Raw genomic sequence first — 24,858 nt, 5'->3', positions numbered from 1 at the left:
TTTTATCACTTATAATTTCTATCGGTGTCATTCAATGTGTGAATGATTTTTTTGTGTTTATCACGCGTGGATTACGCTAAGCACGACGACGATCCGACGCAACCTAAAGCTTGCATATGCGCTCGGGACTCATTGGCGAACCCCGTGAGCAGTTGAAAGCCCCCGCGAAAGTCCGGAGGTTCCTGAGTGGTCCATTGACGAGCGTCGGAGCAGGCGAGCGCAGCCCGTTGACCGTGCGCTGCTGTAGGTAAGCCTCGTCGTAGGCCTCGCACCGGTCCATGGCGAACTCGTAGAAGAACAGCTGGTCTGTGCCGTACGTCACGTTTGCACCCGAACTAACTGCACCCATATGAAACCTGCGGATGAAGAATGGCGACCAAGGGTAGGTCCATGTACTTATTTAGCGTCTATTCGTCAATAACGTCTCGGCAGAATTCGACGCAATCGGTAAAAAGAGCGCAGTCATGAACGCTGGAGTGACTAATAATAATAATAATAATAATTGGTTCTTAGGGAAAGGAAATGGCGCAGTATCTGTCTCATATATCGTTGGACACCTGAACCGCGCCGTAAGGGAAGGAATAAAGGTGGGATCGAAAGAGGAAAGGAAGAAAAATGTGCCGTAGTGGAGGGCTCCGGAATAATTTCTACCACCTGGGGATCGTACACGTGCACTGAAATCGCACAGCACACGGGCGCCTTAGCGTTTTGCCTCCATAAAAATGCAGCCGCCGCAAATTTGAAAATTAATTTAATGTAGTCAAGCTCTTTTACACCGAACCGAGGTAATTTGAATTATTTGCGGTATCAAACAGATTATCCTCTTCAAAATCCTGCACAAAAGTATAAGAAATTAGCTCAGCATATCGAGCTCCAATTTCGCAGGTTGTTCGATACATCGAACGGCATGCATCGCCCCACCAAGTGGCGGTTCTGCAAAGCGTGGAGGTGGCCGTGTCCACTGCGTTGGGCATTCGCCGGCAGGTCTAGCGCTGTGAAACCACGTGACAATGTACCGTGGGCTGTGCTTGAGGGGGCCTGCTGTCTCCTGCACTCATTTTCTGTCACACCAGTGCCATGCGATGAAGCCAATCTAACTATACTAGTAAAGCCTAGCGGCGGTCTCTCGAAGGCCTTCCGGAAAACCACTGTATACCATGTTTTAATAACATTATAATATGTGGAGACTACTGGTGACACGATATGATAGTTTATGGTTTATGGAGGTTTAACGTCCCAAAGCGACTCAGGCTATGAGAGACGCCGTAGTGAAGGGCTCCGGAAACTTCGACCACCTGGGGTTTGACACGATTTGACACCTTATTAATAAACAGTGGCTGTTTCCAAAGCACCGTCCGCCGCGGCTTCGATACGAGGAGTGCTAAGCCTAACGATGACTAAAGAGGGGAGGTGGGCTCAGCCTGCAGGCTGCGCCATGACGCACGTCACTAGCGTGGGTGCAATGTATTGCTTGTGTGTTACAGATAAGGTTATCCACTGCAATTTTTATAGACGGAAGTACGCGATAGATCGAACAATTCTGCGATGCCCTTGGCCCTCAATATGGCTCGCCTTGACTGCAGTTGGCTAAAATTTGTGATTTATCCAAGGACACCGGACAAGACAATGCAAAGGCGTAAGAATGAGCAGCTGCTGCATTTTCCTATCTGCGCAGAACGAGTAACGAGCCATGGATTCATCCAGAAGGACATGCAATGCCGTGTAGGGCATTAACAGCGTCTATTTCGGGTTAATGCGTCAGGCGAAAGCGGAGAACTGCACCTCCAAAGGCATCGTTCTCATTCCTTCTCTCTTTGTCTTCTCTACCCCGATGACGTCAACCGACAAGCGTGAAGTTGCACAAAGAACATTCGCATACTATGTGAATGTTCTTTGCGTAACTGCACTTTGTGTAACTTCCTAGACACTAGAACGCTGACGGCAGTGTAGAGTGGCGTGATCCGCAACGCTGGGACGCGGTCTCTTGTGAGGTACCACCACGTGCAACCGAAACACCAAACATTTTTTCCAGAGGATCCCCTACACACAAGCGGATAGGGAAGTGTACGTCTGCAGCTGCCTAACGTAGCCAGTGCAAGAATCAATTTTGTGGTGCTCTTTGCGTCTCCCTTTGCAGCGTACTTGCTATAGGCGACAAGTTCAACCTCTCTGTTGATTGCGTAGCCGATTTCGGGGTTATCGCGAACCAGCACCCGAGCAATAAGTGGAAACAAATATTGGAGGGGACATATAAGCTCCGCCTTTAGAGTATGATGAACGCGATAGCGTTATGAGTTAATCCGCAAATATGCAGAAGGCCATTCTTTACTTCACATTCATAGATCCCAGGGAGTCCTAATTCCCCTCCTAACGCAATGGTGCAGCACTTAAGCGATGCGCCACTGCCCTGCGATGGCAGGAGCTCCCAGCCATGGGCCTTGTGTGGCCGAGGTTGCTCTTCCCGGGCGAACAATCATTAATTTGACTGCCAACTGTCATAATGAGCAGGTTGTGATGACGCCGCAAGGTCACGTGACCCAGGTGGCCCGCTTTCCTCATAGGTTGCTCTCTGGGCACCACCTGCCAGAATCAAGCTCGTGATTTTTCGCTCACGACGCCGACATCGGATTTTCTGAACAACGGGACCTTTAACGCAGTCGCGTTAATAAATTGAAGAGTAACTTGTCAGGACAGTTTTTTTCCGCAACCGTGGAAAAATACATGTTTTCGATTTCTTCAAACAGCACCTTGTGCGTCTTGCAGGTCCCAGGTGGCAGCTAAGAGGCTTGAAAAGGTCGCCGATTAGCGAACTATAAATGTCGGTGTTCGCTGCCATGACAGCATCGGTTCCATGAACGGCGGCAAGTGGAAGATATATGCAGTACTCTGACCATACGCACCGGCGGCTCCCACGCGCCACCTGGTGACGGAACACGTGCAGGGCGACACGTAGGGCCAATAGGTCGAGCATGTCCTCGCGGGCGGCGGCATCGCTTGAAGGACGCGCGCTATGATGCTGCCGACGCAGACAATCACTCAGCAGGTCCAGCCGCAGCCGCAAGGAGTCTCTGCGATTATGGGCGGCTGTTCGGCCGAGCCGAGACGCGAGAAGCCGAGGCAAGTCGACGCCCAGGGAGGGCACGTGGTGAATGAAGAAGGCGGGGCCGTCGAACCTGCAAAAGAAGCCAGAAATATACGCCTTTGTCTGGGTCCCCGCCAATTCGGGCCATCCTGGAAACGAGGCGGCGAACCAATTTGCCCGAGGATTCTTAATTAACCGGGAGGTGCGCCAACCTAGCCTCAGGTCGGCCAGGGAGCGAGTGACGACCTACGAAGAAATTGCTACCCACTTCAAGAAAGAAAGAAAGACAAATCTTCCCAGAAACACATAGATCTCTAAGTAAAACACAAGTCAGTTGGCGGCAGCTCCAAACAGACACTTTCCTTAATCCGTACATGTACTCCGTATGGTTCCCGGAGCAGTCCAGCCCCGTCAGAATTCTCCCGGCGGGCACCAAAAGGCATGACACACCACACATCCGATACTCATGTAATTGAGACAAGCCATCACAGAGTCTGCAGCTCTGTACCCAATCGCAGTGGGAGGCCGCGCTGCTCAGCTTGGACCCGGAGGTTCAACTCCAACCCACGGAGCGGGCCGAAGAGGTCGCCGAACAACACCGTCGGTCGGCCACTTGGAGCCTTGGAGAAGAGGAGCTCCCCGCGGGGAGGGGAACGTCACCCCAGCCCGCGCCTAAGACCTCTTCTTTAATAAAGCTTACCTCCTCCTCCTATACGCCTTTGTGTGTGGCGTCACCTTTCTGACCACTTTCCAGATAATTTATGGAGAATGAAGTAAACATTTCGCGTGTATCAAAACTACTGTGTTCTAATGACAATAGAAGCCGCTGTTATGAGCCAGAAATGTCCAAAAGTTTAAAAACAGGTGTGGACGCTTGCGCTTGCTTTCAGAAACAAACCGTGACTGCGTCAAGACCGTTTTCCGAAGCTGATCTCCGGGGACATGCTTCACTACCATTGACATTCAAGCAACGATAACGGAGTCCTTGTCGGTCTTGACTCTTGACGCACCGAGAACGGAAAATTATTGTTCCACTTTTAAATACTACTGTCGCATCAACCTATGTGTCCTTTCTGCCGAAGAATTATAATCAAAGCGACAAACAGCTTACGTGTCCCCTACAGCTGCGAAGATAATGTTTCCTGATGGACCTATATATGTGTGAGAGACACCGAGATCCGAAACATGACAAATTTATGCAACTATTATCTCCGCACTCTTGAGGTGCTGCTGTAAAACAGTCATACAGTGCGTGAAGCTGGCCGATCAGGGGATATTGAATGTTAGGCTTTCTACTGAGGTTGGTTCATCCTTTTTGTTGCCATGCAAGGGCGTTCAGTCATTCCTAAATCTAGCACAGAAAGGCTTTTAGGTTTGCAATTGAGTTTTATCATTCAAAAAGAAAAGAACCATTCGTTTCATCTCTCAAACGAGCATTTCTTGGGCTCACCATTAATGAGATATCATGAAATAGACTTTCGGAAATAGCGAAAAAGATAGAAAAAACGAAGCAAGGTGTGGTAGTCGACTACGTGGTTGCCATCTTCCATTTCGCTGTCACTTAAAGCATCTGTGGCAACATGACATGTGCGGGCTTAGCTATTGCCATTTATGAAGGAAACAACGTTCGTACAAATTTTGAGCCTCTTTCTTTATGTCCTCATCCAACTGAATCGCTCGTAAAATGAATAAGCTGCAGCTGTCGTTGTTGTGACCAGGAGGTAAACACTAAAAAAAAACATTGCATATAAAAAAGTGTGTCCATGTTATTTAGCCCCGATGTTCTCTTGAATTTCAGGGGTGGGTCGAAGGGGAGGTCTCAAGACCAGGTCATTCTCTCTTATCTCACTCAGGGTCTCTGCTGCAGGTTAAGATTTCATTCATTCATTCATTCATTCATTTTCGACAGAATCAGGTAAGGTGTACGTGCATATATACATTCAATTTTTCTATCCTGTCTGCAGAGCCCAGGCAGAAGGCATTGGGCATTGCTCCCGCTGACTAGCAGTTCCTAAACGCAGCTGAAATCCTATACGATCAAGGCTAACAATTATTGACAAGGTTCCGCTTGATATTAACGCGATAGCGTTAGAGTTGTCGCAACAAAGCCCTGCCGCTGACCGAGGCTAACTTCCCTGATTGGTCGAGGGAGGTCACCTCATCTTGTGACGTCCACACGACCTGCCCACTGTGGTAGGTGGGGATTATATTTATTGGTTGAGAGAGCTCAGGCGACCTTGTAACGTCATCACAACGTGCCCACCCTAGCAGGAGGCAACCGGCCTACCAGATTAAAAGGTCACTTGATATTGTGACATCATGTACCGATTAAGCTGCGCGACAGAAGCCAACCTATTAAGTGCTGTCGAGTGCCTCAGGAGCAACCCCGAAACGCATATCAAAATTGGAGAGTACACTTAAGCTCCGCTTTAAGGGTATGACGCAATAGCGTAGCGGGTTAGGCTTTCCATTCTGAGCATTTTGACACCTTTGAAAGCATTTTTCATTTTTATCAATTGTGCCAATAATTAATATATCAATTACACACTCCAAATTTTCTTAATTAGCATCACCAAGCATTAGCTTTTTATTCTGCGCATTTTGACACCCTTGAAACCCCTTTTTTCCAATTTTTTTTCATTTCTCTCATTATTCAGTAAATAAATTACAATGATTTCATTAACTCGTTATCGCCTATCCCACACCAATAAATCATCAATCACTAGAAGCAAAAATTACCAGCGTACAGGTTTTTTTTACGCAGCCACCGAGTATTTCTGACACCCGGTGCCGACTACGCCGACGGCTTTACGACCGAACGAGCTGTACACGCTAACCCGTCCAATGTAGCAACACTGGGGACCTGTAATGCTATCGCCTTTCACTCTGAACGTGCGTTAAGCATCCCACCAAGATTATTTCTCACTTGAGGTGTTAGCGCTTTGGGCACTCAGTGCAGAAACACCTAAAAGACATCTAGAGTATCTCATTTAGCCACGCTTCTTCTGTTCATAACAACGTCTTCTCGAGAGTGCCATTACAATAAGTTGTTACGGCACTTTGCTTTCCCTGGTTAAACAAAGTATTATCACGTTCTCTTCCATGCATAATCTTCTTCTTCTTCGTCCTTATATCCTTCAACTTATTTTCCTTTCTGAACGTTGACTATACACTTGAATTGTTTTTTTCAATCCAGAACAATTTCGTGTATGTTTTGCTCTCCATTTACTGGAGGATCGAAGCCCAGACGCTGCGTGGTGATTTGCTCTACTCTCTCCTTGTCTGCATACCAGAACAAGAAACATTCTTTATGGCATAGAACATTTGCTAGTGGGAGTTATTCATGGAGCACCCCGCCCTAGCTTCGAAGAGTTGATGGATATCTTGATGAATTTGAACAAAATCTCAATTTATTTTCTTCCTTTCCACCTCGGAGAGCTCTTGAGTCACTCGATCTGTAATTTTCGTGCCCCATTCCTATTATTCTGTTCTGTTCTGAATTTGGCTCTGCCAATTCCAAGGTCATCTTGCTATCTTGTCTTTCCGCTTACACTATGTGTAAACACGATCGTGGGTCATTGCATTTTCTTTCTCCACGCAGTATAACTGCACAGCGCAGTAAGCACCCAGAACCTCGTTGCACCATGCTTTTCCTCGGTCTGTGCCAATCGCTCTTCGTAATGAACCTCGCTGTGCGAACAACCCGGTGACACGTCATGACGGAGTGCCATGCTGTGTTCCAGAAAAAATGCGGCGAACTGTTTGGCGCTGTACCTGGTGTCAACGGCACCAGGTGGTACGGCTAGGTACTCTTCGTCCGCGTCCAGCCATGGCGTACTCCTCAGGGCTGAACCCTGAAATCGGCAGACAGGAGGAAGACGTGGTAATACTCTCCAACTGTTCCAGCGAATGCAGGTTCTACGCATAAACTCCTTATAGTCACGGCAGTCGCGGGAATTTGCGAGATGTGTGGGTGTGTCGGCTTTGAGGAGGGCAGACGCGCTTATTCAAGAAATCTTGTGGCCGCTAGCACGTTATAGAAATAGTCCCTTATGAAAATGGTCTATAGACAGTCTATAGACTTCTTATAAACTCTATTGCCTTCTTACAATATTTTTGTCTATTGATAGTCTATAGTCAAAAGTCTGCTAAATGTGTATGGCAATAAATCTATAGATTGTTTATAGACTGTCTATAGAATTTGTAATGCCTATAGACTGTTCTCTAGGGTTTGTCTATAAAGAGTCTATAGACTTTACAGACAGAAGTCTATGGACCGTCTGTAGACTGTCTAAAGAAATTTTTGTAAGGGGCACTCGCAAAACAATCGATGCCTGATTAATGAACACGAATTTGGCGTAAACCAGTGTCCCCCGTGTCTGAGCTCCATGGCCTGCTGCAGATTCTAATTGAAACTTGAGCTATTAAACTTTATAGATTTATGTGGCCGTGAAGAAGATAAAGGCCTAGCCTTGCTCTCGGTGAACATATTAGCCAAGCATTGGAAAAAAGGATGAAAAAGGAGTCGACGCAAGGGGGGCGTAATGCTTGTTGTAGGAGAGAGCCACGGATGAAATTATATAGCACACTAGCATTTTCGCGGTACGATTTCCATTAAATCGCGACCGGTGCGGTCGCGATTCGATTTTCAGCCGTCTTGCGGCGCAGTAACACGCGATAGCTACTCGGGTACTGTGGCGGGCACATTCTAGGTGCCTGCCGGAGGTTCAGAACGGTAGTTTAGAACCGCTGATAAAAAAAAAGTTCACGAAGTTCTCAGATAAACAGAGAATTGGAGGTGCTGGTTTTCTTCCTTTCATTTTGTTTGAATTCGTTAGCCCTGTTCTAGCCTGATTTCGGTTGCTCTTTTTGTCTCATGGCAGGATCCATCTGATATAATGATTTCGGAATAGTGCAGAGGCTGCGCCTTCGTTCTTTGTTGGATCCTACGTCAGCAGCAGGTTGACTTGACCGGCTCAATGCTAAAGCTACATATCGTCCGGCCTCGAAGCTGTGTAGGCATGCCCTCGGTGAAGACGACGATTGAAAACAGGCAGGACGTGCTTGAATTCTGGCTTCTCCCGCGATGTGTCACGTAATAATAATAATAATTGGTTTTCGGGGAAAGGAAATGGCGCAGTATCTGTCTCGTAAATCGTTGGGCACCTGAACCGCGCCGTAAGAGAAGGGATAAAGGAGGGAGTGAAAGAAGAAAGGAAGAAAGAGGTGCCGTAGTTGAGGGCTCCGGAATAATTTCGACCACGTTGGGATCTTTAATGTGCGCTGACATCGTGCAGCACACGGGCACCTTAGCGTTTCTCCTCCATAAAACCGCAGCCGCCGCGGTCGGGTTCGAACCAGATATTCGAGCGATATTCGGACACAACTATTCGTATTCAATTCATGTCCTAAAGATTTGGTGTTCTCCCGCTACTACTGCTCTCCCACCACAAATAAGCAGCGAGCGATGTTCTTGAAGGCGCAGTGATTCTAACCGCCGCAGTGGTTCAGTGGTTAAGGCGCTCGACTACTGATCCGGAGTTCCCGGGTTCGAACCCGACCGCGGCGGCAGCGTTTCGATGTAGACGTAACGCAAAGTCGTCCGTGTGCTGTGCGATGTCACTGTACGTTAAAGATCCCCGGGTGGTCGAAATTACAACCGGAGACCTCCACTAAGACACCTCTTCTTTCACTCCCTCGTTTATCCCTTGCCTTATTGGCGCGGTTCGAGTGTCCGCCGAGATATGTGAGACGGTTACTGTGCCATTTCCTTTCCTCTCAAACCAAATAAAACAAGTGAGCCGACGGCGTTCATAGAGTTCGTTGGCGTTTACCACTTTACAAAGGCCGTGCCGGTCATTTTCACGAAAGGAAAGGCGCACAACCGGCTCCGTGGGTCAGCGGAGACCTCAATCTCGCTTTCATGTACGTGGCGTTGGTGTTCAACTGCAAAATCCTGCTTTGATTGCGTTCCGCACAGTGGATAGGCAGCACGCCCTCCCTCCCACCCTGGGAGGTTAATGGTTGATCGCGAGAGATTTATCACCAAATGAACGCTGCGGCCCAGCTATTGCTGCAGTGCCACTTGTCAGCCATAACGCTGTCAGCGCTAATGCATTCAGGCCACATCTATCACTCACCACCGCCACATGTACAGATCACGAATGAGCCGTCCGCATATCCAGGGAGCCAGTTATGAACCGTTCCATTGCTCAAAGCCATCGCCTTCTAGAACATTGTCAGCGCCAACGCCAACACAGTGAACGCCATATTTCGCTTTGTATATCCTGGATTAGCTGAGCTAATCCACATTAATTATTGAAGCGAAAAGGTTCACTACGCTAGTCAACACCGTGCTTCACGCGAGCTGGCGTATGTCGGAGCACGAGTGACGTCACGCACGGCGCAGGTGGCCGCCGCCGACTTTTTTTCTCTCTCTCGCTCCCTAGTGAATACTCCGCATGCGCCACTAGTAGCAGTGAGCCACAGGTGTTCCTCCGCTCTCTTTCTTCTTTCCCTCCCCTTTATCCCTTTCCTTCAGACGCGGTTCGGGTGTCCACCGAGATATGTGAGACGGTTACTGTTCCATTTCCTTTCCTCAAAAACCAAACGAAACAAGAGAGCCGACTGCGTTCAGAGTTCTTTGGCGTTGACTACTTTGCAAGGGACGTTCATTTCCACGGAAGCAATAATAATAATAATAATAATTAATAATAATTGTTTTTTTGGGGAAAGGAAATGGCGCAGTATCTGTCTCATATATCGTTGGACACCTGAACCGCGCCGTAAGGGAAGGAATAAAGGAGAGAGTGGAAGAAGAAAGGAAGAAGAGGTGCCGTAGCGGAGGTCTCCGGTATAATTTCGACCACCTGGGGATCTTTAACGTGCACTGACATCGCAGAGCACACGGGCGCCTTAGCATTTTTACTCCATAAAAACGCAGCCACCGCGGTCGGGTTCGAACCCGGGAACTCCAGAGCAGTAGTCGAGCGCCCTAACCGGAAGGAAAGGCGCAAACCGGCTCCGTGGCTCAGTGGAGACCTCAATCTCGCTTCCATGTACGTGGCTTGGTGTTCAACTGCAAAAGCCTGCTTTGCTTGCTTTCCGCACACTGGATAGGCAGCGCGCCCTTCCTACCACCCTGGGAGGTGGCATACAGCGCTAATGCATTCTAGCCACATCTCGCTCGCTGACTCGCCACCACCACATGTACCAAAACACGATTGAGGCGTCCGCATATCCAGGGAGCCAGTTATGCGCCTTTCCTCAAAGCCATCGCCACCTAGAACATTGTCAACGCCAACGCCAACGAACACGGTGAACCCCAATATATTTCGCTTTGTATATCGAGGATTAGCTGAGTTATTCTACATTATTTTTTTGGCTGTTCGTCGTCAGCAGGGTAAAGTAAAATGAAGAGTAACAATAATATCTCCGCTTAGCCTAAATCTTAGATTCTAATTTGACATTGATTAAAACTTCGATGCAACCCGGCCAGTACACAATCAGCGTTGAGAGCAAGCAACAGTTGCACTTAGAGTTAAATTTTTTTCAGCAGATGCCTCTTATTGGACCACTAATTTTTTGTGCGCTGAATGCATAAGCTAGCGGTTTCTAATCAAGTGAGAACCGGCTCCATTTGCGGTCTGTTTGCCGAGGAACTCAGCTGTTATTTGTTTGAACATAAACACGAGGTTAAAAGCTCTTTAGCGCCGTTACCATTGACATTACCACCACCCCACAATACATTGTCGCCCTTATCCAGAGCCACGTGGCGAAAATTACAGACGGGCTGCTTTATTTCACCCTACCGTCTCTCATGCTTTCATCCCACCTTTCCTCCTCATTGTAACACCTGTGGCGTGCCCAGATCCACACTTTTCCACTACCTTAGGGAATGGCCTTCCCCACAGGCAGTACCCCCATCCCCAATCCCACTCATACTCCATGGGAGGCTGCTTTACATGGCTCAGCCCGCCGGCCAGAAATGGCTGGTCGATTGGGTTTCCATCCATCCATCCATCCAAGCTCTTCTTCACGTTCGCCTTCATTGGTTTTGTAATTGTTTCGACCAGATATATTATGTGTTTCCATGTACCCTTTTTTGTACACATAGATTGCTGGTCTGGCAGTCAATAGGCTGGGTCACCGCCTACGACCGATGGCGCCAATAACCCTACCCCCTCAACCTCCGCTGGAGCGGACATGCATGCTGAATCAACGCGGGCACCCCCGCCTAAGCGAAAAGCAGGCGATTCCCTGTCCGAAGGCCAAACACTAGCCGACACCATTCACAAAATTGAAGAAGCGCAAACGCAGACTAACAGCACCCTCATTCAAGTGCAGATTACAATGACTTCCATCATGGAAGAATTATGCAGACACCGGCAGGAATTAACTTAGGCAGCTGGCAGCAGGAAGCAGAGAGCAGGCTCCTTCCTCACAAAATTCGCAAACCCGCTTCTTCTGAAGCGGTATCCGACTAGCAACAACATGGCGCCACAACCCAATTACACCATCTGGCAGTGGAACTGCCGAGGATTTAGCCGCAAACGAGCTGTACTCCAACAATTCCTCAACAATAGGGACGGACCGGACTTAATCGCACTACAAGAGACACAAACTAATAGCAAGCTAGCTGGGTATCAATCCTTTTCATCGGGGGGTGGAACGCTTGGAGTCACGACTCTTGTCAAACGAAATATTACGGTAGTACAGCACGATACCCCAGTCACAAATGTCACACACGTGCTAGTCGAATTAATTCCGCCTAGGAAACCCGACCACAGTCTGTTTGTGCTGAATGTCTATAGCAGCCCAAAGTTACGGAAAGCAAGCTTCGGCCCGCTTTTTCAGGCGACCCTGAAGCTCGCAGGCAATCACCCCGTCATCTTCACGGGAGACTTTAATGCCCAACACTCGGCTTGGGGTTACGCACAGCAGGACATTAAAGGTAGAAAACTGTGGCTCACCGCACAACAATGTGGGTTGACTCTTCTTACAGATCCACTAGTCCCCACCCGCTGCGGTAACAGTGTTTCCAGGGATACGTCTCCCGATCTGACTTTTGCTAAAAATTCGGGCACTCCAACATGGAGAAACACTCAACAAAATTTCGGCAGCGATCACTACATATTGGAAATAGTGACCTCAACTGGCCCCAAACGTCGTAGCGCTCGAGCCCCCACCCTTGTCGATTGGGACTCGTTCCGCGCTAAAAGAGCCGCCCGAGAAGCTGATACCCCCGAAATACTAGACATAGATATCTGGGCACAGGATCTTTGTCAAGATGCCAAAGCAGTCACCCATACGTTAGACCAGGCTGACCACGTGGAGATTGCGGACAGCCGGGTTCTTCACCTATGGGAGGCAAAGAGAGGACTCGAGAACCGACTCAAACGACAGCGGTGGAACCGCAACCTACGCAGAAGAATAGCTAGGCTAAACAAGGAGATCGAGGATCATGCAGCTAAACTTACTCAACAAACCTGGGATGACATATGCAACCAAATGGATCGCAATATGGGAGTCTCTAGGACTTGGCACTTGCTCCGTCATCTACTTGACCCTACAGGTAGCAGAACCACCCAGAGGCAGAACCCGCAGAAGCTTGTGCATGAGTATGCAGGCCCACCAGAGGACCTTTTCCTTGAACTTAAAAATAGATATATTGGCAATGCTCCTATCCAAGCCTTCCCAGATTATGCTGGTCCGGAAAACAAGCAGCTCGACTCCCCCATTACTGTAGATGAGGTTAGGGCAGAGATTGCCAAGCTAAACTGCAAATCCGCCACTGGCCCAGATGCAGTATCGAACAAGATCCTCCGCAACCTGGATGAAGTGTCGCTACAATTACTGAGTATATGCAGAAATGCTGGTCGGAGGGCTCCATCCCACAAATATGGAAAACGGCAGAGATCATTCTCATTCCAAAGCCAGGGAAGGCACTCAGCCTTGAGAACCTCAGGCCGATTTCGCTCACGTCTTGTGTAGGTAAGCTCATGGAGCACGTAGTTCATACCCGCCTCAACCGGTTTATGGAGGAGAACGAGCTGTACCCTCCAACCATGATTAGATTTCGACCAAAACTTTCTACGCAGGATGTAATGCTTCAGCTCAAACATCAGATTATTGAGGCAAAAACGCGGGACACCAGAATAATTCTTGGACTTGACCTGGAAAAGGCCTTTGACAATGTCAGACATGATGCGATCTTGGAGAACCTGCATGAACTCGGGGTGGGAGCCCGCACCTTCAACTATATCCGCGACTTTCTCTCAGGTAGAAAGGCGCATTTTCAAATAGGAGGTCTCCACTCGCATGACTTCCCCCTCGGCAACAAGGGCACCCCGCAGGGATCGGTCCTATCACCATTTCTCTTCAACGTTGCAATGTTGAAACTTCCACACAAATTAGCGCAGGTTTCGCAACTCCACCACAGCCTCTATGCTGACGATATCACCTTGTGGACCGCCGAGGGCAATGATGCCGAAATCGAGGAGAGACTACAGCATGCAATAGATATCGTGGGGAACTATGTAGACCCTAGGGGGCTGCGGTGCTCTCCAGCCAAATCTGAATTTCTCATATTCCGCAACATCAGATCCCTTGCGCAAACCCCACCGGCCATCGAACTCAGTATTCGCGGAGTCCCCATTCCTCGAGTGCCCAAAATTAAAATCTTCGGCCTAATTCTACAAGAACACGGCTTCAATAGTCACGTAATTCGGAAGCTTCCGGGAACCTCGCAGCAAATTATGCGACTCATTCGCCGCATTAGTAACCGCCACTCGGGCTTGAAGGAAAGCAATACTCTCCGTTTAGTACAAGCCTTTGTGATTATCCGCATAGCTTACGTATGCCCTTACCTACATCTCAAGTCAGCTGAAAAAGAAAAAGTGGAGGCCATAATCAGAAAATGCGTCAAACAGGCAGTTGGGCTACCCATGCACACAGCGACTGAGAAAGTGTTAGGTCTCGGTCTTCATAACACCATAAGCGAGATTATTGAAGAGGTAACCGTCTCGCAGTACGAACGACTATCGGCCACACCAACTGGCAGAAACATTCTGTCCACACTAGGCATAACATACGAACGACAAGGCGGACCCACAACTGACCTTCCCAAACATATACGCCAGCTTCTGGTCATTCCTCCACTACCTCGAAACATGCACCCAGATTTCCCCGCTGAACGTCGTACAGAGAGAGCCAAATCATTAGGCAAACGCTTTATTAATGATACCTCTGTGGTATATGTAGATGCGGCAGATTCTTCGGCTGACAAGATGGTAGCTGTGGTCACCACGGAACGTGGTACACTCATAACTGGGGGCACTATACGCACTCAGCACACGCATGTTGGAGAAGAAACAGCCATCGCTCTAGCCATTGTGGGATCCTCGGCAGAAACCATTGTCAGCGACTCAAAATTGGCTATACGTAACTACACGTTTGGAAGAATCTCCCCACAAGCAGCACGGATTCTGCTAAAGTATCAGCCCACGCGGAGCATTCGCCTAATCTGGACGCCTGCTCATGCTTCCCTTGCTGGTAATGAGGCGGCTCATAACTTAGCTCGAGAACTGTCCCGCCGAGCTGGGTCGTGCAGCCCACCCGCCCTATACTCTGGCAAGGACAGGTTGTTTTCTTACAGAGAAATCCTGCAGCACTACAGGCTTGCAAGACTCAGATTCCCCCCAGCAGATGAAACGCTCTCCAAGCAACAGGCCAAAGCCTGGCGTAAACTTCAAACTAACACCTATCCAAATCCCCAATTGTGTAGCTTCTATTCGGAAGGACTCTACTCAAGCAAATGCAAAAATTGTGATGCGAAAGCCGATCTAAATCATATGATCTGGAACTGCCCGCAGTCCCTACCCGCGAGTCACTTCATTACCGACTCTGCTCATTGGGAGGCTCTATTGCTCAGCCCCGACCCGGGGATACAGATCAAGCTCCTCCAGCTGGCTGAAGACGCCGCCGCTGCCCAAGGGATAGCGGCCGCCGTTTAAGCGGGGGGCGACTTTGTGTCGCTCCTCTATATCCGCTGGAAATAAAGTTTCACAACCAACCAACCCTTTTTCAAGGAAAGGAAATGGCTCCGTATCTGTGTCATATATCGTTGGACACCTGAACCGCGCCGTAAGGGAAGGGATAAGGGAGGGAGTGAAAGAGGAAAGGAAGAAAGAGGTGCCGTAGTGGTGGGCTCCGGAATAATTTCGACCACCTTGGGATCTTTAACGTGCACTGACATCGCACAGCACACGGGCGCCTTAGCGTTTTTCCTCCATAAAACGCAGCCGCCGCGGTCGGGATTGAACCCGGGAACTCCGGATCAGTAGTCGAGCGCCCTAACCACTGAGCGACCGGGGCAACTTCTGCTCGGAATTAAGATGCACTATGGTGCACCGGTATCACCAATTCAACAGAGATGTAATGACATGAGCACACTTGCCTCGAGCTATCCTCTGTTCAGGAAATGAAGCAAAGGTTTACAGCAGCGTGTTCGCTTTCTACGCTGTGCTTAAAGAAATACGCTCGCCAGCGAGAAAAGCTCGAATGCATTACCCTTCAGACAGAAGTTGCGCTATGCGAATTCGCTCTCTTTATTTTGAAGCTCAGCACACCGCTTTAGCGCAGTAGACAAATCTGCTCACGCCTGTGCCTTGCAGGGCACCCTCGACCTCCCTGTCGCAGCTATCTCTGTGTTCTCACTTATCTGGTGCACTTCCTTATCAATTCCCTAAATGACCCACTCTTTGCATAATATACCGCATCCTTTTAAAGTGTAGCTGTCCTGTTCAATAATTTATTAGCTGCTGGACAACTCAGATGCACATTGTTCAGTGAGGCAGTCACGGCGCCAGCGGCATCACTGTTCTTTATTTTGTGCTATTAGAACTCGCTTCCAAAACTAAAAGACACGTACATCATCATCATCAGCAGCAGCATCTTCACTATGCCCACTGCAAAGCAAAGGCCTCCCCCATGTCTTTCCAATTAACCCTGCCCTGTGCGAGCTGCGGCCACCTTATCTCCTCAGACTTCGTAATCTCATCCGCCCACCTAACCTTCTGCTGCCCTTGCTACGCTTGCCTTCTCCTTTCATCCAGTCCTCTACCCTTAACGATAATCAGTTATCTTTCCTTAGTGTTACACGTCCTGTCCAAGCCAAGTTATTCTTGATTTCGACTAGGGTGTAATTAACCCACGTTTGTTCCCTCACCCACTCTGCCCCCTTCTTATAGCTTAATGTTACATCTATAACTTTTCTTTCCATAGCTCGCTGCGTTGTCATTAAATTAAGCTAAATCATTTTCGTTAGTCTCCGCGTTTCTGCCCCGCAGGTGAGTACCTGTAAGATACATCTGTTGTATACTTTTCTTTTGAGGGATAATGCTAAACTGCAATTCATCATTTGAGAGAATCTGTCATATGCGCTCCAGTCCATTCTTATTCTTCTAGTCATGTCACCCTCGTCATCCGTATTCGCGGTCATTATATATCCTAAGTGGGCGTACCCCTTACCACCACAGCGCCTGGCTACCACTTGTAAACTGCTGTCCTCTTCCGAGGCTGTTGAACATTACTTTGATTTCCTCCATATTGCTTTTAGACCCACCATTCTGTTCTGCCTGTCTAGCTCATTGATCATGTTTTGCAGTTCATGCCCTGAGTAGCTTAGCACGGCAATGTCCCCACCAAATCACAGATTACTGGGGTACTGTAGCGAAAGCCACATTGGCCACGAACTCGCAGTTTCGCCGTGGTCGCACCGCACCACGTGGCCAACCACGTGTCTGGTCACGCGACCGACCGCGTGACGAGCCAAGTGACAACAAACCGCCAGGCAATCAGACTCACCTGGACTTGCAATCAAGATTAACCAAGGCTAACCAAGCTATGCCTTAGCTTTCGCTATGTATATCCTGGCATAGCCGCGCTAAGCCACTGCCATTTTTTTTCCCGCTGACTATTATTCCCAACTGTGCGCTGACTAGTATCCCCAAAAGCCTTTGACACTCTAGATCATTCTATTCTTTTGTATAAGCTCGAATCTTTCGGTATTACTGGCCCACCTTTAAATCTTATTCGCAGCTACATGTCTAACAGGCCTCAAGTAGTGTATCTTAATGACCAATTCTCTTCTACTAAAGTAATTAACTGCGGCGTTCCCCAAGGCTCTATACTAGGCCCATTGTTGTTCTTATTATTTATAAATGATCTAACTAATGTACTTACCAATTGTAACTGTTTGTTATATGCTGATGACACGACCATCTACTCATCACAGAAATCGCTTACCGCACTTCTAGACACACTTAACACTGATCATAACAATGTGTATTCCTGGTGCACTGATAATAAACTTCAAATCAATCCCTTAAAAACAACCTTTGCACTATTCCATAATCCACAAACGTCGATTTCTGCTCCAATAACTGTCTCGTTAAATACTTATGTTATACCGACATCTGATACTGTTACATTTCTGGGTATTACTTTCGACAAACACCTTAAGTTCAATATCCATGCCAACTCGCTAATAAAAAAGGTTTCATTTGGCGTCCGTATTATCATTAAAACGCGCGCATTCTCCGACCCTCATATTATTAGATCGTTGTATCATGCTTATATTAACAGCTTTTTATCATACTGTTTATCTTCATGGGGTAATACATACGCCATTCATCTCAAACCACTTCAACGTCTTCAAAATCAGGCAATAAAATTAATGACCTTTAGCTCATTACGCTGCCATTCTTTACCTATTTATCAACGTCTTAACGTCTTACCCATACAACAGCTGATCTATCATAAGTTATCACTCATTACATTTCGTCTCTTTCATCGTGAAATAACCTTAGACAGTCTTTTTTTTTGATAACCTCATGAACAAAAATAATACTAGGTTTTCAGAACGCTATAACCTTCTATTACCTAAAATCAGATCTAACAATGGTAAATTTACACTTCGTTTCTGGAATCGCATCCCTGTTAATATTAAGACATCTCTTTCATTGCAGTTTTTTAAACACAATATGAAAAGAATACTGTTAGCAGAACCATCTTTTCATTTGTCATAAATACATTTATTAAATTTTCTTTACATAATTTCTGTTATTGTATCGTTAGGCTTCATGTTTCTGTAAAACACTTTGTATTTTTCTTTGTTCGTAAGATGCAGAAGAGCCAAATCTTTATTACAGATTACTAGATATTCCTGCTTATGATTATTTATTGTGATATTACTGTATAACGCTGTTTTTATATTATATCTAATTGTATTATATTTATTTGCACTTGTTCCCTATGAATTGTATTTCTTGACGCATTTTTTTTCTTTTTCTTTCTATGGTTTTGTTTGTTTGTTCGCCCTCTACTTGCTGCTCTAATACTCTTATGCACGCAATAATCATAGGAGGTCCCCCTGGCAGTTTCTCACTCTGGGACCTCCTGATGCTGTATATAATATGTAAGCCCGTTTCTTCTACATGCAATAGCAATAAACTTGAACTTGAACAAGGTTATTATAAATAAACATCGCACGCCGGATTGGAGTGATGAAGCGTCGCGCTCACATGACTGCGGTAGACATGGCCTCCAGCAGGCGACGAAGCCGTGACCTGAAGGAGCCCGCTAAACCTTTAGATTGATATTGGCTTATAGTACATAATCTTTGCTGCTTTTTGAATTATGATACATAGCGGGAAATTTACGAGAAGCGCTAAGTAATAAAATGGCAGGATACAAATATAGAAAAGACCTACGAAGGAGAATATATAACATATTATTGCCGGATTGAACTGTGAGTTGTAGGGTTTCGACGCCGATAAGCCGCAAAAAAATTGATTCCACGCAAACAGGCCTAGAAGATTTCCTGAATCGCACTTTTCACATTGTATTGATCGCACTACGCAGCATGCAGCGCAAGCGCTTGCGTTCTTTGATTGACATTTGTCGTTGGCGCTTCACAATCTGCTCGTTCTGCTCACATGAGTAGCCTCGCACGAACCCCGTCTGGTGCGAGCTCTGGCTTCATTCCTGCACCTCTTTGTCACTTATCGCGCGCTTTCTTAGCGTTTCACAGAGCAAACTACGCGGGACACGCAAAGAGAAGGAAGCCAACACGCGCGCTGACAAACAGCTCATTATTTGATGAAAGTGTGGAGGAGTGTTGGGTTTAATGGCGCATAAGCAACTAAGGCTATCATGCGCCGAGCTCAAGGTATAAAAAATGCGGAGGAATACATGCAGAAAAACCAACGTTGACAATCGATATAGCTGTCGCGTGGCGACAAATTTAAACGCCTGGCATAAAAATCACGGAATTACGGAGGTTACAAAATTCTTTATCTGACAGGGTCGCTGAAGGCTGACGTATCAGTTAGCATTTTTTTTGTAATAAAAAGGCTTCCACTGTCTCAGTGGTTACCTGTTCCTGATGAAGAAATAGAATAGTAGTGCTCAAGAAGTGTGCCGTGCACATTTTCGGCAGTGAACTAAAAGGCGGTCAAGAGAAGCACTGTCGTGTAAATTTGCACGCTCAAAAAGCCGCACGTTCACAAACCAGCCTAGCAGCCCTTCGTATAAATTGCCGCAAGATATCGGCTCTTAACAACGCCCTTTCTATACCTGATTAAAGGTGACACGTGCTTTGTTGTGCTGCCCTCCCTTTCGTGTACCCACTGGCCACTCAAGTTCTGCCGAGCTCGGAGCAAAATGCAGCGAGCTTCAATGTAGCCCAAAAAGATAACCCTAACGTTGTGTTTCTTGGCCAAGCTCTTCAAACCACGGGAAAGCCTGTGAACACAGGGCATGAAAGCCTGCCTACGATACTGACTACCATCCCGAATCCGCCTGTTGGCCACCGATTTTGCCTACCAGTGGCCTTTCTAACTTGCGCTGGAAATGATGCGTTCAGAGAGACTATACTGATTTTTTAACGTTGGCGACCTCCTATACGCTTAACATTCTGCAGTGAGGTGGTGACAGGCAGTAGAAGTCATAGCCCTAACTCACTAAACCGCTACGCTCTTTTAATCGGTTTAGGATGGCTTGACTTGTAGCCTTGAAACGGAATTAACAGTTCAATGGTGGAACAGCCAGAAAAGATGGTGCGACATTGCCCTCGGAGAAATGGCGAGGAAACGCAATTCATTGTCAATATGAATCTCTGTTGTTAATTTTAAACCACGAGCGCACCACTTAAAATCTTGAGGACAGCCGCAATAATATTCGAAGGGTTAGAACATTCCACCAAGATCAGATAATCGTGGACGTACCTGAACGCCCTCAGCAATAGTCCTCCACAGCATCCTGGAGCCTTCCTATCGATACCACTCAAGATATTGCTAAGCAAAGATAGACACCCTCGACCCAATACACACTCCAGCTTTATGTTACACACGAAGATCATGGACTTTGGGTAACAAGGGAGGTTTCTGAAAACGGTACAACAGACGCACAACATCTGCTCATAAAGCCAAATGGCTGTTCCTGGGTGTCTGGACTCTCAGTTGGCTACCCTGAAAGTGACAGAAAGCTTTTCTTGTGCCCGAATCGAAGGATTTGTTGATGCGATAATGAGTGGAAATCCAGGAAGGTGCAGTTTTGTTAGCATTGATGCTGAGGATACGTTGTCCTGGTTGCCACATGAACATCATGGTGGGGGGCAAACGTGTGCACCAAATATGGTATTAATCCGATAGGCTTAATGAGCAGATGTTTTGTTTCCGGTTAAACATTTTGCCCAGTCTTGTCTTTTTTTCCTGAAGTACACGGTAATCGGGTGTAACGGTCCTTTCTTAGTACAGAAACGTGTGTACATTCGGTCGAGGGTTGCACGCGTGCTCAGCAATAACTTGAGTGATATCGATAGGAAGGTGGCATGGTGATCAGGAGTATTGTTTCCAAGGGCGTTCAGTTCCACTGACTATTATCTGATATTGGTGGTAGGTTCTAACCGCTCATATAAGTTTGCGGCTGTCCAAAATTTCGAGGGAGTGCTCCCGTGGTTTAAAACTCACAACAGACGTCCCTTTAGACAATAAGCTGCGTTTTGTTGATGTGTCACTGTTGGCTACGTCTGACCATCTTTGCTGGCTGCATCGCCTAGCAAAGTCATGCCTGGTCTTTGAGTCAAGCCCTTCTAAACCGATTAAAGACGGCAAAGTGGTTTTGTGCTCTAAGACTGCCACTTTCCTAATTTCTGCTATGATGGATTATGGTTTATAGGGGTTTAACGTCCCAAAGCGACTCAGGCTATGGGGGACGCCGTGGTGAAGGTCTCCGGAAATTTAGGCCAATTGCGGTTCTTTACCGGGCACTGACACCGCACAGCACACGAGCCTCTAGAATTTCGCCTCCATCAAAATTCTAGAGGCCCGTGTACTGTCCGATGTTGGTGCACATTTCTCTTACGGCCGCAGGTACCGCCGTAAAATTATCTCTCCGGCATGATAACGAAGACCGCGCCAATGACACGGATCACGTGACGGTCTAGCCAACGAATTAGAAAGCAACTCTCCGATAGACGTCACACTCGTTCCAGAGTCTGCCATGCGACTATGGCACACTCACTGAGGAAATAAATCCAACAATAGCGGTCTGTCTGGGTGCTTGATATTCGTTGCAATAATGGAACCAAGTTGCTCCAAAGCTTTAGACTGCACCATTTCATCCCTACAGGTATCACGGCTTCGGCGATCACTGCATGCGAAGAAATTGCAAGGAGTGGTTCTACGATGAGTATGAGGAGAGGAGGGCCAGGTGGCATCACCATTGCAGGTACATTTTGTCCAGGAGGACTGCCGACCGTTTGTGCTTTAACATCGCTGACAGCCAGGGAACAGCCCTATATGTCTAATGACCGACATATGATACCACGACGGTTCCACAGAACCGGATGGTAACAACGCTGTATTTATTCGCCGTGTTTTTTCCAAGCTTCCTCACGCATTGTCTCAGCAGGAGTTGACTTTCAAAAGGGCGTTCAGAAACTACATTGCGCACCAACTCCTCAAACTCCTGGATGTCTGTAGCGCAGAGATGGTTTGCAAGAAGATTTGACAAAGTTCGAAGGGCGAAAGTGTCATCGAGTGCCATCCCACTCCAAAAGGCTCTTGAGAGTCCCTGATAGAACTGCCGCCAACCCTTACCGTCTCGCTCTCCAGGTCCCTCGTATGCACGCTGAGCGGTGTGTCGTAGGGATGCTCGTAGGAGGACTGGGAGCCGCTGTGCTGCTGGCCACGCACCTCCTGAGCCGCCTGCCGCTTTCTCTCTGCCTGCGAGTCGCAGACCTGTCAGTTGATTTCAACGTAGGAGAACGCGCCTGCGTCACTTTTGGCACTCAAGGAGTGAGTGTAAAGGGAGGAGGGTTGCAGCTCGGCGGTGCATGAGTACAGGTTAATAAAAAAAGCTAGATCAGTCGATCAAGTCGATAGTTGTTCAAGTGAAGAAAAAGCGCAAAAGACAACTACGGGACACGACAGCACAGGCACTGAACTAACAGCTGAGGTTTATTGTCAGACAAGAATGGTTTAAGGTCACAGAAAACAGAAACAAAAGTGCGCCAGTCGGGCTACTATCAGCTGATAAAGAGCATGAAGGGCAACTTTAACGTGTCAGATGGCGTATGAAAACGAAGTTCTAAACTGTGAGTGGATAGAGAACTGAAATTCATAGCAAAAAAGAGAGAGAGAAACAAGAAGCAATGGTACATCATGTTGTACAGTAAGGGTGACGGGAGGGAATGAAAGGTCGAAGAGTCAACATGGATGAAAGTGGTCATCCAGGTAAGCAAGTTCCTCCTTGTGCAGTGGGATCGACGGGTGCTGACAACTAGTCCGCCAAAAAGTCCTATTGTATACAACAGTGATACCTGATCTCGCGTGGTAGACGGGCTGCACAATTTTTTGTAGCGATAGCTACATTACGGTAGCATTTTGAGCCTTCAGCGTGGCGGTGCCGCCACCCCGTGGCTGCGCCGCCATGCTGTCACATGGTTGGTCACGTGGTGCGGAACAGCTGCTGGCAGCGCGGCACCGTGGCTGATCACGTGGTTTGTCACCTGGTTGGTCACGTGACCAGCCACGTGGTGCGGGGCAGCTGCTGCTGCCGGCCGGGCGGCGCACCGGCGAAACTGAGCAGCCACAGCTTTGCGCATGCGCCGTGTCAAGTGGGACGAAGATGAAGAAGGAACGCCCCGCGAAACGGAACGACGGAAGGCTGACTTTGCAGTTCAACTGAGCAAGTTCCATACGGCCAGCTGTAGCTATCGCGTCACTCCAGGTTTAACCAGAGCTGAACCACCGCCATTTTTTTTTCTCACCCACTCTGCAGCATGTGGCACGCTGAAGTCTTCAGATCACAGGGCAAATTTTGCGACGAGGAAGCAGCTTTGGTCCACATGGTGTGGATATGTCCGACTATGTACGATAGCTCGCGGACTCTACAATCCTGGGAGGCTTTGCTCTGCGGTCGACACCTTAACGTCCAGCAGGACATCATCAGTCAAGCCCTTGCTGCTGCTGTCCCAAGGAATTCCGGCCGACGACTAGGGGCGATGGGGGAGATGGACTTCTCTCCTGGCGTTCATTGACGGGTGTTTCATTAAAGTTGTTTCTCTCTCGCCGTGAGGTCGCTCTTGGTAGTGCTACTGGAGGACGTAGGCTTCTGCCCATTCACCTTGGAGCCAGTATGGTTGCACGCATCTCCGCCTTCTCCGCTTGCATGCTCTTCAGGGAGAGCGCTGGGTGCACCGCGCTGCAAATACATTATGGATGAAGAGTTTCATTGCGGACTTTGCGAGGATTGCAGCTGCGCTGTATTTCAAGGATCTTTCCACACCGCGACAAGTACACACGCAAACCCCACTCGCGAAAATGACGATAAAATGAAATCATTCTCCAAGATGGCAGTGCTTAGGTCTTGGAGGTAGCGCAGCGTTTTTGGAAATCTGGCCTTAATCAGTGGGAATGTGAACTGAGAAAAAGTTTCTTAGTCAGCCTAATAGTTTATGGAGCAACCAAGCGATTGGAAAATGAAATGGTTGTCAGTGATGATAAATATGTAAAAATCAATAAGCTGTAGTTATACGTAGCAGTGTGTCTAATTGTAGGAGTTCTGTAATGTTTATGAGAAAGTTGCAAATGAGGCGGCAGATCAAAACCCAGGACCGCCATGGGCTTGATATTTTCTGCCGCACCGAGTAAGCGACCAGTTGTGTGCATAAAAAGCTTGAATTACTATGCTGATATTCTCCCCTCGCCCGACGGTAAAGCTGACGTCTGGCACAGCTGACGACAGAAGCAGCAATGGAGGCAGGCGTTTTAGTCCAACAAGTAGACGGTATTAAATGCAGATAAGAATGAGTGCTGGGCACATACCAGAAGGTTCAGCCATCCACCAATGAACTGCGGCTGTTGGTTCTCGCCCGCTTCGTCTTCGCCCCTCTAGACCTTGGGTGTAGCAGGGGACAACCTCTTCGATTTCTTCGGCGGCGATTCTGAAGGGCTGCCTTTCTTTCCTGAGTCAAGTCCAGTAGATTTAGATTTGACGAGTGAAGGACCCTTCTTGAGGGCCGGCTCTTTTTTGGCACCGTCCGTGACTTTGGCGGCGGATTTCGCTGGGCTGCCTGACGCAGAAGCTTTCTTGTCTTCTTGCCGGGGGTCTGGTGTTCCGTCGTCAGCCGGTGAAGCAGCACCCCGCGCGTCGTGGTATGAGTTAATGCTCTTCTGGCTGTCGCCTCCGTTTCCAAGCTGCCGTTTCAT

At 47.9% G+C, this 24,858-nt stretch overlaps 1 protein-coding gene across 1 annotated transcript; it reads right to left on the bottom strand.

Moving 5' to 3' along the window:
• Positions 1-24,858, bottom strand: LOC144109608 (uncharacterized). The gene is made up of 5 exons (XM_077642426.1): positions 24,547-24,858; positions 22,246-22,386; positions 6,857-6,936; positions 2,901-3,173; positions 1-356 (listed from the first exon to the last, which is right to left on the bottom strand). Exons 1-5 carry the CDS (start codon positions 24,856-24,858, stop codon positions 104-106), a joined length of 1,059 nt encoding a protein of 352 aa, XP_077498552.1. The 3' UTR covers positions 1-103.

This window comes from Amblyomma americanum, chromosome 11 (assembly GCF_052857255.1).
Source record: "Amblyomma americanum isolate KBUSLIRL-KWMA chromosome 11, ASM5285725v1, whole genome shotgun sequence".
NCBI classification, from domain to species: domain Eukaryota; kingdom Metazoa; phylum Arthropoda; class Arachnida; order Ixodida; family Ixodidae; genus Amblyomma; species Amblyomma americanum.
This window is presented reverse-complemented; position numbering and strand designations above follow the sequence as displayed.

Coding starts and splice junctions, on each gene's coding strand:
- LOC144109608 (XM_077642426.1), bottom strand. CDS start 24,858: ATGAAACGGCAGCTTGGAAACGGAGGCGACAGCCAGAAGAGCATTAAC. Junction 6,937..22,245: donor GGGACCTGGAGAGCGAGACG/GTAAGGGTTGGC, acceptor TGCCGATTTCAG/GGTTCAGCCCTGAGGAGTAC. Junction 3,174..6,856: donor CCTGGTGCCGTTGACACCAG/GTACAGCGCCAA, acceptor CTTCTTTTGCAG/GTTCGACGGCCCCGCCTTCT.